We start from the raw sequence: 13,229 nt of genomic DNA on the forward strand, positions 1-13,229 counted from the left end.
CCAAGGTATTACAATAAAATAATATATAAAGCCACATTGTTACTGGACAGCATTTGAAATCTAAGCACTGAATGGCAAATACTATCTCATTTTAAATTTTTATCTTTGGACAGAAACCAAGTATCAAAATCTTCATAAATAAAAGTTCAGAAGTATGTCAAGAGTCATGATACCAGTGTTTGGAAACTTACCTGTGAGCAGTTACTATTAGACATTTGTTTTAGTAAGTAATTAGCACTTTGCTAATTTTCTTTTTCCAATTTAATTGTCTCAGAATGTAAACAATTATTAGGTTCATTACTTTCCCTTTGGAGGATACTGAAGGAAGAAATCTTGGCCTAGGAGGACTTAATCAGAAAGAGTTTCTAAGCATATGTATTCAAATCCAGCTGTTTCTGTGTGATTTAATGATTCAGTTCTTCAGTCATGCAAACAGACTATCATTCCTTCACTGGAGTCACTTCATTGTGTAAAGCTTAGCCTATTTGTAATATGTTTGGAGTTGGAATTTGCAAGTGTACTCTTCAGCTGGCACTTCCTGAGCTTTGGGTTTAGGATGGTATGCATCACAGAAATATGCTCTTATATGAAGAGAGGCAAAGAGTGTATAGTGCTTTATTTCTTTTCTTTCTGAAGAACCAGTTATGACCACAGTGGTAAATAACAGGCTATCCTGCTTACAGAGTTCATTGACAAAACAGAATAGTGAAATTAAGAAAGTGGGAAAGAGAGAAAGGTATGAATGCATTGTGGCAAAAAGGAGTTCCAAGAAGGAGCAGATATACTTACCGATGGAAGAGTTAATAATGGAGCAAGCAGTTTTGGCTGTCCTCTGACAGGGCACCTATTTCTCTTTGCAGGCTTAAGCCTAATTTTGTTGTTGAATAAATCTGGCCTCTAGCTTTTGGAACAAAAGTCTAGGGCACCTTTTTTGTGCTCTGAGGAAAAAAAAAAGTCAAGCTAGGTTTGTGCCTGGCAATGTTTGTATAACAAGAACTCTAATATAAAATACTTAAACCTTAGCTGTAACAAAAACTTCTGGTTCCTTCTCGAGAATCTTTATTTACCCTGTTTCTTGGAATTCGCAGTTATTTTCCATCCTAGGAGAATCTCTTTAGAAAAGTGATCACAAAATGAGCTTACAATATTCTTCCCCTTTTGTTGTTAAGTAAGCCATAGACTATTTCTAGAAAGGACCCAAGTTCATATATGAGAGCTTGAAAGAAATTAATCTTGGCAGTTGGTTCTAATGTCATTAATGAAATAGATATTTCATATTTCAATGGCTTATGAGTCCTAATTATCAGAACTTTTTTTTTTTCTTTACTCTAATGATCATGAACAGCTTGTGATTCACCGTTATAAAACTAATGTCTTCCAGCAATAGCAACATGACTGTAGACTTAGTCTGAGGTGGGAATCCTGCCAAAAACAATTGCAGTTTCTGCATTATCTGCTGGGTCACCATTATATTTGGAAATACTGTCCCTTCTTTTCCCTTCTGCTCCTAAAAGACAAAAAAAAATCCCATAAGAATTGCAAGAATTTTTCTTTTAGACAAAGTCTAAATGCTTATTTGTAGCATGTTTTTATTAGATAACATAGATGCCTGCCCATTTACCTTTAGTGGAATTTCACAGAGAAAAGCACAACACCAAGTTTCTTCTGTGTGACATTGTGACACTGATCACTGCTGATGAAAATTTATTTTTACCTGGATTATAGTTGATCCTGATTTTTCTGGTTGACCCAGATGTGAGTTATGTCCGTACTTGAAGATTTGGGTTAGAGAGATTTTATCTCACATTAAGGGAGCCCTGATTGAATTAAATGAGACATTGTATCTGTTTGGCAGGTTTCATAATAATTTTAAAAATACAAAGTGTTTTTGCTTTTACCATATTATTTGTTGGGATTGTTCACCCGTGTGTGTGTGTGTGTAATTCAGCTTTTAAACCACAGCTCCTCTAGGTACTTAGAACTGCAGTGACATGACTTTTCTAGCTGGAGGTGGTCCTTTTTACTTGTCTTTCACTTTGTGTTGGAGAGGAGATCAAAATTCCAGGATTACCAACCTTCCTCAGAAGAGGATATATGTATATAAGGACTGATGATTTATAAGGTGTACAGACTGTTAAACAGAGAAAGTTGCTCACTGCGTTAATCCAGTGCTGTATTTAACTAAGCTGTGATGAGAGGTGGTATGAGATTGTGCCTTGCCAGGGAGGGTGTTCAGTTTGGAAGAACAGCAGTTTTCTTCTGAAGAGAGTAGAGTAGGTGCATGTTTGTGTCACTGAAGAGGTACAGTGGAGCACAGGTCAAAGGTATTTACAGGTCTGTCCTGTGGGTGGAAGGTGAAATAACACCTTTTACCCTGTCATGGGTTAACCCTACCAGCTGCAAAGCACTCGCAGCCACTCACTTTCCCATCTGTCCCCAGCATACAGAGAAGATAAAAGGAAGAGCAGAAGTGAGAAAATTCATGGGTCAAGGTAAAGGTCTCCAGTGTCAGGAAGGTGAGGAGAGGATGGGTGGTGATTCTGAAAAGGCATCACCTTTGGTTTTCAAATTTTCTGGTTGTTAGCTGCTGTAGGGAGCATTATTCCATCTATGTCTAAAATCGCTGACTGGTGATGGAAGACAAGCAGTGTGACAGGAGAAATGGGTCCCAGGTGTTGGCAGTAGTGACATAAAACATTTTTATTTTTCAGTGGTCCTTTGATGAGACTGTTGTTGTTGCATCACCTTATATGCAGTATTAAAACGGTTTAATACAGAAGGGCACGGTAGTGTACAAGTAACAGTCTTTGCAAGATTCTCATCCAGGAATCCAGAAGTAAACTGATGCTCTATTTTTATGTACATTTTTGAAGGTGAGTTATGAGGCATTAATGTCTTTACTGTATCAAGTTCAGACAGTATTTGCCTTTGCTGCACACGGGAAACAATCATTCATGAGTGTGTGGGGAGGTGGTGGGTTGGTTTTGCCTCAGTGAGAGCATAATGATGTTGAATAGAACAAGGAGTTCCAGTAAGTTAAACAGCTATTCAAAAATTCACAGGCTTTTTTCAGAAATCGTTGTTCAACATGACACAGCTGCCCAGAGACAGGGCTCCGATGGGAACACGCTGCCACACAGGTGTCAGGCTGGAGAGTGGAGCCTGCTCTGACCAGTACTGACCAGCAGCAGGGAGCACTCCTGTGGGAGGGGTGCCTGGGCAGGGAAACTTCTCTGTGCTCAGTGACAGAGTTCTGGGAGGTGAGTGGGTTGAGGAGTAGCAGGGAGAGCGAGAGAGAGAGACTGAAAGCTATCTGCTTTCCCTGACACAGGCTGGACAGGCAGACTGGATACATGACACAAGGGATTCCCTTTCCTCTCTCTGCCTGTGTGAACACAGTGACCAGGGGTAGGGGGCAGTGGTGACGGGTTCCTGCCTGGTGCAGCTGTTGTGTCTCCTCTGTGACTGCCCCACCTTCCCAGGTGCCCTCCCATAACAAGTATGAGGCTCTGCAAGTGAAACGGAACAATAACAAGGACAGCGGCTCATCCAGCATGGAGGTGTTGCTGAGGCTGGCCTATGCTCTGCATCAAAACTGCTTCCATAAAGAGAAAAGATGGGTCATTTGCATAGGAGAGTCCCCTCTGAAGGGAACAGAAAGCACTTTATGCCAAACCAGCCCTGCCTCCTTGGGGCTCGGGTTTGAGACACTAAGAGAAAACTTCCTGCCCTGAATACTGCTTTTGATTGATTATCCTTGATTAATTTTTTTCATGTAGGTAGTAATGAAGTTGCAACAAGAAGTCTGAGCAAGTCCTTGAAGACTGTCCCAGGTCCCTGAAATCTCTCTAAGAGCAACCAAGGGACTTCAGGGACTTGGGACAACTGGTTGAGGGATCAGGTGTTTTCCTCTATTCCAGGTGCTGAGAAGATGAGGGAAGAAACAGGAAAAAAGCCAGCAGGCCAGCAGATCAATACCTGTCTCTAAGCCTGGCATGATCTGCAGAATTTTGATTTTGAGGGTTTTTTTTGGTCATGGGTCAGTTGACTTGATCTCAAGTCTGCTAGGACTGTGGAGGTCCCGCTGTCTGGAATTAGCAAACGTGACATCCATCTACAAGGGTTGGAAGGATAACCTGACCTGTCAGCCAAACCTTGGTGCTGGGGAAGGTCATCTTGAATGCTGACACAAGGCACATGCAGGTCAAAGAGGTGATCGGGCCCAGCCAGCACAGATTTGTGAAAGGCAGGTTCTGCTCATCCAGCCTCATCTCCTTCTGTGGCAAGACAACCTGCTTGGTGGATGAGGGAAAGGCTGTGAATCTTGTCTACCTGGCTTTAGTAAAGCCTTTGATACTGCAGCATTCTCGTAGAGAAACTAACTGCTTATGGCTTGGAGGGGTAAAAAGCTGGCTGGATGGTGAGCCTAGAGAGCAGTAATGAATGGAGTTGCATCCAGCTGGCAGCCAGTCACAAGTGGTGTATCCCAGGATACGGTGTTGGGGCCAGCCCTGTTTGATGTATTTATCAACCATCTGGACGAGAGGATCAAGTACACCCTCGGTCAGTTTGCAGAGGACACCAAGTTGGGTGGTGTGTTGATCTGCTGGAGGACTGGGAGGCTCTGCAGAGGGATCTGGACAGGCTGGATTAATGGGCTGAGGCCAGCTGTGTGAGGTTCAACAAAGCCAGATGCCAGGTCCTGTGCTTGGGTCACAACAGCCCCAGGGAGCAACACAGGCTGGAGCAGCTGGAAAGCTCCCAGTGGAAAAGGATCTGGAGGTGCTGGCTGACAGCAGCTGAACCTGATCCAGCGTGTGCCCAGGTGGCCAAGAAGGCCAATGGCATCCTGGCCTGTGTCAGCAATAGTGTGGCCAGCAGGACCAGGGCAGGGATTGTACTCAGCGCTGGTGAGGCCACACCTCAAATCCTGTGTTCATTTCTGGGCCCCTCAATACAGAAAAGACATTGATGTGCTGGAATGTGTCCAAAGAAGGGAAATGGAGCTGGAGAAGAGGCTGGAGCACAAGTCTTGTGAGGACCAATTAGGGGAGCTGGGGATATTTGGTGTGGAACAATGGAGGCTCAGGGGAGACCTTGTCACTCTCTGCAGCTGCCTGGAAGGAGAGTGGAGCAATGTGGAAGTTGGTATTCTCTCAGATAACAAGCAATAGAAGAGGAAATGGCCTCAAGTTAGGATAGAGGATATTTAGACTGGATGTTAGAAGAAATTTCTTCATGGGACGGGTTGGGAGGCATTGGAACAATTATCCCAGGGAAGCTGTCCAGTAAGCGTTGTGGATGTCTTTAAAAGATGTTGAGATGTGGCACTTGGGGACATGGTTTAGTGACGACCTTTGCAGTGCTGAGTTAATGGTTGGACTTTGATCTTGAAAGTCTTTTCCACTCTAAACAATTCTATGATGCTGTAATGATTTGTAGTTAAAATGGGAAAGGTTTTACCATCTTGTACTCTAGCCCTGTAAAACCTTCAGCGTCCTTTTATAAAGAGGTGTTACTCATCAAGTTTTTTAATCACCCAATTTTCTCACCTGAGGCAAAATTCTGACCTAATTAAAGTTAATAGGTGAAAACTTTAAACTGGCAGACTCAGAATTTCCCTCATCCTGTTTAGGTGCTTTTAATTGGAGTATAGGAATAATTAGGGCGTGAGAGATGAGTGGTAGCATAGATACATAGGTAAATCAATGAAAAGAAGATAGCAATGAGTAGTAACAGGCATGAAGGGATAATATTTCTTTTTTAAAAAGAAACACAATTTTAAAAATAAAGATACAATAAATTTGAAAGATAAAAATATATTATTAGTTCAAATCTAGGAAATTCTAAAAATAAACCAACTTATTTTTCGCCCTTATAGGAGTTATATTCTAGGATTAGTGGACTTAATGGCTGGGCAAAATTAGCATCAATTACATGGTGATTTCTATCTATAAGCTGGTCAGGTGTCTCTAGGAGGATGTGTCTTGCTCAAGGTGACTCTGCAAATCAAAGAATGCATAAGTGATGAGTGCGAATTAATCACAGATTAATATTTCCTTATTGTACCCTGGGTTTAGAATTTAGGCACTAGTATACCCTGCAGTCTCAAAGAAAAGAATAGCCCAGAAGAACCAGCTCTTTTGCATAGGCTGTCCTGGTCAGTCACATTTATCAACTGGCTTGAATTGTCTCCACTGATGAAAAGTGAATGATCAGCACGTTATTTACACCTATGGGATTGTTCTTCCTGCAACATGACCGCGAGTGTCATCCAGAAATACCAGCTTTTGCTGAGTCCTACAAACCAGGAATTAAAATAATGCTTTGAAGCAGGAAGGTTTAAAAGCAAATGGACTTCTTACTGCTCTTGATAGATTTGGGTTTAGTTTTGGCTTTGTATCTCCACAAATGGAAAATTATTTAAAGTATTTTGCAAAAAGCTCAGTGAATCTTGACCTCAGAGGCAGTTTATTTTTAACATGACAAAACATTATCTATTTCCATAATGCTATGTGTGGTCATAATGTCTCATTTTTTGAATTGCAATTCCCATTGATGTTTGTCATCACTATTCTTTACAACATAAATTGAATTTAAGAATAACTCGGTGAGCTTTATCATCTAGGAGTGTGCACCACATGTCTGATATGTTCTTCTCTGTTTCTTTTTCTACTGTAAGTTTTATATTACTGATTGATAATGCTAACAAATTATCTCCATATCAGAGTATTACTTTTTTTTGCCTGATATATATGTGATCACTTTTCAGACATACATTCCTCATGAATACCTACTTTATAGAGTTTTCAATAATTTTTTTAAAATAAATTCTCCCACTAATTCTCTGTCTTTCTTCTTTCTAGTCTGCTCCCAGTTTTCAAGAGGAGTCTTTGCTATTTTTGGATTCTATGACAAGAAGTCTGTAAATACCATAACATCATTCTGTGGAACTCTTCATGTCTCCTTCATAACTCCCAGCTTCCCAACAGATGGAACACATCCCTTTGTCATTCAGATGAGACCTGACCTCAAGGGAGCTCTTCTTAGCTTGATCGAATACTATCAGTGGACCAAGTTTGCGTATTTGTATGACAGTGACAGAGGTAAGGTGTGGTATTTTAACCTGCACCCTGTTTGGCAGTTGTATCTTGTTGAAATCTGGAATTTGTATTAGATAAGTAAATGATGGAAGAAATATTTACCTCCAACAATTGTAAGTGTAATTGAATCAAGTGTTTCTTGAATTTAGAAATGGGCTTTTGGGACAGAAACAAAATTGTTCAGATGAGAATGAAATTATTATGGTATGCATTGATAGAATTGCTGCTGTTAAGCAATGTGAAATTCGTCACATGCTGTAAAACAGTTTCTATGTATTTTTTTCTTTTTTTTTTTGTTAAAGAAACATTTCAGGAGAAAAAAAATCTGAGCATGAAGGGCTATCTGCTACCACAGATTCACTCCATATATGCAAAATCTGTAGTTGGGCACCAAGCAAGCAATAAATCTTGGATGCAGTCAGTCCCTGCTTCTTTGGAGGCTGCTTTTGGTATCAAGTTCCTGGCCTCTGTTGAGTTTAGATTTTCTTGTTAATGTTGGTAAACCCAAACCCATCGCTTAAGATCAATTAACTCCACCATACAGCCTTCTCATGCCCTTTTATGGCTGTAGTAGTAATAATATAACAGTTTATGAACTTGAAAAACATCACTGGCAGATTGTGGTATATCAGTTAGTTTTCTGAGAAAAAGTAGCTTTATCTAGAAAATATGGGGATTTTGATTGCTTTTTCTGGAATTCCACTATTATCATTCCATTTTCAGGTCGTCCTCACCTAGTAGTCCTTGGGTAACTTTCTTCTATTCTTACATGCTGCTGTTCCCTTTTAAAGGCTATTTCGTAGCTATTTTGCATGTTTATTGGTCAGAGTTAAATGTTAAATGCACTTTAAATTATAAAATGCTAATAGATTTAAAGCATGGTTATACCACTCCATGGTTTGTTGAGTAGTGGGATGACTTTGAATTCCCTGCATTCTGATGCCATTTTATACATGATATTCAGAAACTGAAGGGGCCTCCTCAAGAGAGTCCTGTATCACTTTGGTAAGCGCTCAAGTTAGAAAAACTAATCCTTGTGTGTATCTTCCAAAGGTAATGTCACATGAAACAACGAATGCTAAGCTCATTTCTCTGGCAGTTCCTTTTCAAAATCACATTAGAATCAGAAACATTCACTGTCTTTTTAGAAAGGGCAGATGTAAAACTTCTTTCTTAGCCAGTACTCTGTCAATCATCCAGCAGTGGGCAGAATGTGACCTGCATGTGATTTATATTTAGGAAATACTGAAAAACTCCTCGTTCTTGTGGGCTGCACTGTCTGGATCTGGCCAGGAATAACAGCATGCCATTGTTCTTTCTAGCCACCCTTTGGTTCTTCCTTTTCTTCTTACCAGTTGGTTTTATTTGTGCGAGGCTGTGATAACAAGCTCAAAGGCATGAAGGTCCTACCCTTATGTGGAGTAAATTGTTGCTCCTCAGTGCTCCTCACAGCTTGCATGAGGTCAACCTGCAGAGTCCAGCAGTTTGTAGCCAGCTACATTGACGTCAAATCCCAGATACACAAGTCCACAGTTCCTTTAAGCACTTTTGCCTGTTAATGTAGCAACAGTGATGTATATTTAAGGAATTATATAGAATTGAAGATGTTTCCACCTTCAGGAGTGAGATAAAAAAGGCAAAGAGACTTATTCTTCATGGAATCTTTGAAGGCTAGTAAGAATTAGTTTGATGACTTATTCCTGAATAATTGTTTATTGCTAATGTTAGAGCACCTCTGTGGTTAGGGACTGACTGGCTGAAATACAGAGTCATTCCTGTCCATAAGGAGTGAGGACATTCAGTATATGTGTGCCCAAGCTATTACTGTCTTAATACACTAGTTATGCTCATGTAGTGTGGAGGGGTGTCCTTTACCATCCTTACCTCCTCTCTGCCATTACCAACAGTGAGTTTTGGAAACAGTAGTCTCATTGTTGTAAGATTCTGTCTGTAAAAGAATTGCTAAGTTATTCAGCCTCTCTTCTGTCTTCCTTTTCAAAGCTCACTGCTTTAAAATTTTGTCTCATGATAACCAAAAGAGGTTCAGGACATGAGTTTTCCAAGAAGTGCTCCTGCAGCTTTAAAAACAGGAACTGAAGTTGCTGGAGTTTTCTCCTCTGCAGAGTCTTCCACTTTTGTTACTACTTTCCAGAAAATCTCACTTTCACAGAAGTACTGCTGCAAATGCTTTCTGTTTGGTTATTTCTCTTCTGGGTTTTTGTTTGTTTGTTTGTTTGTTTTTGGGTTTTGGTTTGGTTTTTTTGGGTTTTTTTTTGTGATTTTGCTATCAGAATAAACTAAGCTCTATGGGGATGACAAATCTACCACACACACACACACCCCCACACCAAAAAAAAAAAAAGAGAGAGAAACCCTAGGAAAAATAAAAAAAATAGAAGATCAGAGGAGTATAGGCACCCTTTGCAATGGATGGTGTTAGCATTAATAGTCCTTATTAATTTGTGCCTAGTTGAGATTGTTTAACTAAGAAGAAATTTAGACAGGTTGGAGGACCTGAAATCTGCTAAATGAGATTTGAAACAATTATTCAGAATAAATGTATTTCAGGTTGGCTGATTCGTCTTTTTTGAAAATTTTAGTTCCTCATTTAAAGCAGTATTTTGAAGCTTAAACATACTTTAGTGCTCTTTATTGTTTTAAGATGCTTCCTGTATCTCTGTTGCTTACATCACTAATCTTTCCCTTTTAGCACAAGTTCTCCAGAACTTTCTTCAGCATTTGAAATAGTTTATGTGCATTGGTGGACTGTAGTCATCTGTAATTTTAAAAGAAAAATTCATTACATGACATACAAAACTTAACATCAGTCTTTCTTAAAGAGACTTGGAAAACCAGAATTATATAAGATAATAATTAAATTTGTGCTTTTGGTCTTGTGTAGTGCTGTATGTCATTACGATTTTCACTGATGAAGCTGAATTGCTAAACACTGACCAATCTTAATTTAATATTATACCTACAGAGTGTGAGACAAATTACTTCTTAGTGCTCTCCTTCTATGTTTATGAGCATAACCACTATTATTTCTCATGAGAGTTATACCTGAAGCTCCCTTTACATACCACATCTGAGTTTCTCAAAGTAATTTCTCAAAGAAATTACTCCTAATGTTTGGTGGTTTCAGGAGAGAAGAACATGCAAAAATGTCAATTCACTCATAAGATTTTTTTTTTTTTTCTATAATAGTATCTGGTATCCCTAAATCTGCTCTCTAGAATCATGTAGAATTCTCTGGTAGGAATTGAGACAAGGTAAGTCTCATTCTTGTGCTGCTGGAAATCATTAAAATTGTACTTTTTGTGCAGCAGTAAGTAATGTCCAGCAGTAATTTTCATGTTTCTCTACTACGTTAGTTCATCCCTAAAAAGTAAAACATGTCAAGTAAAGACTTTGCTGATTTTACAGTATATTGTAGGCAGTTGCACCTGTACAAACATTACATCTTCCTATCAGGAACTTGCCAAAAGTACAAGATGGAAGCAGACTTCTCTACACTGCTTGTAGGTGTTAGCATTGAGCCTGCTTATCTATATGGAAAAATATATCTCAGCACATCCTTCATAATTAGGGCCATGAGCGTAGGCAACAGAAATGGTAAATCCATTACTATCACTGCAGAACACGGGAATTCTGCCATTGACTTCGGTGAGGTCTGGGTTTAAATACAGTACTGCTCAAGCTGTTCAATAGCTTTTGTTTAAGCAGCTGATCCGTTAATAAGGCTGATCCTTTTTTTAATAAGCCACTGATCCTTTTGCTCTAATTGGATCACTCGTCTCCTAGAAAATCTCTTTCCCACTGTGTAGAATTCCAGCAGTGGGTCAGTGAAACCAGTAAAATCGAGTTCTGAAGAAGTCTGAGCCAAGCCCAAAGGTTGTACTTATGAGGCTTTACCTTGATGCCTTGAAGTGATGCAAACGGAAATTTCATGCAATAATAATTGAGAGGGACCCCATATCCCTTAGTTTCTGACTTCTTCCTACTTGTGACACGTCAAACAAGTTAGAAGAGCTCTTAAATAAGTGATCTCACAAATCACATTGTAGAAGCTTATTAATTCCTGAAGCTTTGTCAGTCATATTTTCTGTTTTCTCCTGTGCTTCGCTAGGCTTATCAACATTGCAAGCTGTGCTGGATTCTGCTGCTGAAAAGAAATGGCAAGTGACTGCTATCAATGTAGGAAATATTAACAATGAGAGAAAAGATGAAACTTACCGTTCACTGTTTCAAGATCTAGAGGTAAAAAAGGAAAGACGAGTGATTTTGGACTGTGAACGAGATAAAGTCAACGACATTGTTGATCAGGTTTGCTATTCTTCTTTCTTCAGTGACAGCAGTTAGCAGTATTCTATAAGTAAATGTAATGAGTTGATTTGTTTCTATGGTATTTTTGTGGTTATTATGAATCATTTGACAGTGATTAGTTTGTATGGACGACCACATATGTGCCAGGCAGAAAGTGAACATGCAAATCCTATAATCCCTCCCTTGGCTCAAAGGCAAGATAATTCTATCTGGATGATCCTGTATAGCTATCTATCCTGCTTATTTAATATAAAAACAGTAATTTGCAAAATACCTTGTTCAGACTGTTTCACAACCTAAGTAGTATACTGTATTATACATGGTTGATACACTATTATATCTGGTCCACTATAGGTAGTTATGTACAATGATTAGTTCTTTTTACTGCTGGAAGTTATTTTCTCCCTCTAATGCATTTTCTGAGAACCTTTTATGTCTTGGGAAGACTGTTTCACAGCTTTTCTTTCTCATTTAATGCCTTTTGAAATTTGTGTTTTGAAGCTCTTTTTCATTTGTACTTTCCTTGCTTGTCTCTTCGTTCTGTGTCACTCTTAAAGCATGTTAACTGAAATTGGACGCTGTTTTTATAGCTAAAGGCCTCCCAAGCTTTAAAAAGAACAGCAAAATCTGTCTTCTTTCCACCCATGCAAATTATTTGCCAAAATGTTTGGGTTTTTTTTAAATTTTCTTTTTAGCAGCATCATCACGGTGCTCTGATTCAAATTACTGCATTACTTTGAAATCCACCACTTCAGTCCTAGTGTCTAGGAAGGTCTTACTGGTTCTGTACCTTACTACTTTTCATGCATGCAGAGCACAATGGAAAATTGTAAGGATAGTTCCCTGTTGGCTTGAGCTTCATCATGTGAGACTGTGCAGCATCAGTAGGGATGTATCATCAGAGTACGAATGTATTTGTTTGAAGGTTTTTTGAAGGGCTTGTTATTTTGGTCTTTGTTTTGAAGGTCATTATATTTTGAAGAAGCTGAGACAATGAGCAGTGTCCTTAAAGGAGAACATTCTGTTTGTGTGTCTTATTTGGAATTAATATCCACAAACTCTTTTTCTAATTTTCAAGATAAATTTGAATTTGATCCCGTTCTCAAGAACATTTGATCAATGAGAGCGTGATCTCTCTATCATCTGCAGTTTTTCAAAATCGTATTTTCTGACTTACCATTTTCAAGAAATTTACGGTGTAGAGCAATGTTGGACATAAGGAGTCCTTATAGGTCCTTTTCAGTTGGTTCTGCGTGGCTTTTCAGATGGTTCTTTACTTACCTTACAGTGACTTTTTGTCACGTCCATGTCTCTTGTGAGTTTCTAATGATGTCCTACAGAACAATCACCTTTTCAGACTCAAAATATGTCACATCTGCTGTTTCCTGATTTAAAGACCAGAGAAAAGAAAGATACTGCTTTGACATACTTCTATTTTGACAAGACTATTTTTAGCGTTTATCTTGCATTCCTATACATTATTTTTAAAACAAGTATGTAATATTCATTATAATCTCTGATATGAAACTTTGGCTGAGTGTAATTTTCTTCAAATTCACCTTTTAGCCACTTTTTATAGACAAGAACCCTCTTTACCCTTCAGTTACCACTCATTTTTACAGTCTTTGTTTCATAATCGGCCTATTTTTGTCTTTGTCTGCTTCTTATTTTGATTCAGTTCTGGGATATTTTTCTTGCCCTAATTGCACTTTGATAGGTTCCTCCTTTTTTAGATGCTTAGAGTTTCTCAGCTTATCCCCACAGACTTGTGCTACTCCTTAAGCATACAGATGGCTAAGC

The 13,229-nt window shown here is 39.0% G+C and overlaps 1 protein-coding gene across 9 annotated transcripts in view; it reads left to right on the forward strand.

Moving 5' to 3' along the window:
- GRIA2 (glutamate ionotropic receptor AMPA type subunit 2) overlaps window positions 1–13,229 on the forward strand; it is an 86,790-nt gene that overhangs the window by 31,967 nt on the left and 41,594 nt on the right. For 8 of the 9 annotated variants that reach the window (XR_005701002.2, XR_009207898.1, XM_040065173.1 and 5 more), the window contains exons 3-4: window positions 6,867–7,106; window positions 11,233–11,429. Coding sequence is in view for 7 of the 9 variants with exons in the window: in XM_040065173.1 (XP_039921107.1) it covers window positions 6,867–7,106; window positions 11,233–11,429 (437 nt within the window). In the remaining 2 variants the exon portion in view is untranslated. Of the gene's footprint in view, window positions 1–2,761; window positions 2,874–6,866; window positions 7,107–11,232; window positions 11,430–13,229 lie in introns of those variants that run through there. The other variant, XM_040065176.2, reaches the window with a different exon arrangement.

The sequence above is a fragment of the Hirundo rustica genome, chromosome 5 (genome assembly GCF_015227805.2).
Source record: "Hirundo rustica isolate bHirRus1 chromosome 5, bHirRus1.pri.v3, whole genome shotgun sequence".
Lineage (NCBI taxonomy): Eukaryota > Metazoa > Chordata > Aves > Passeriformes > Hirundinidae > Hirundo > Hirundo rustica.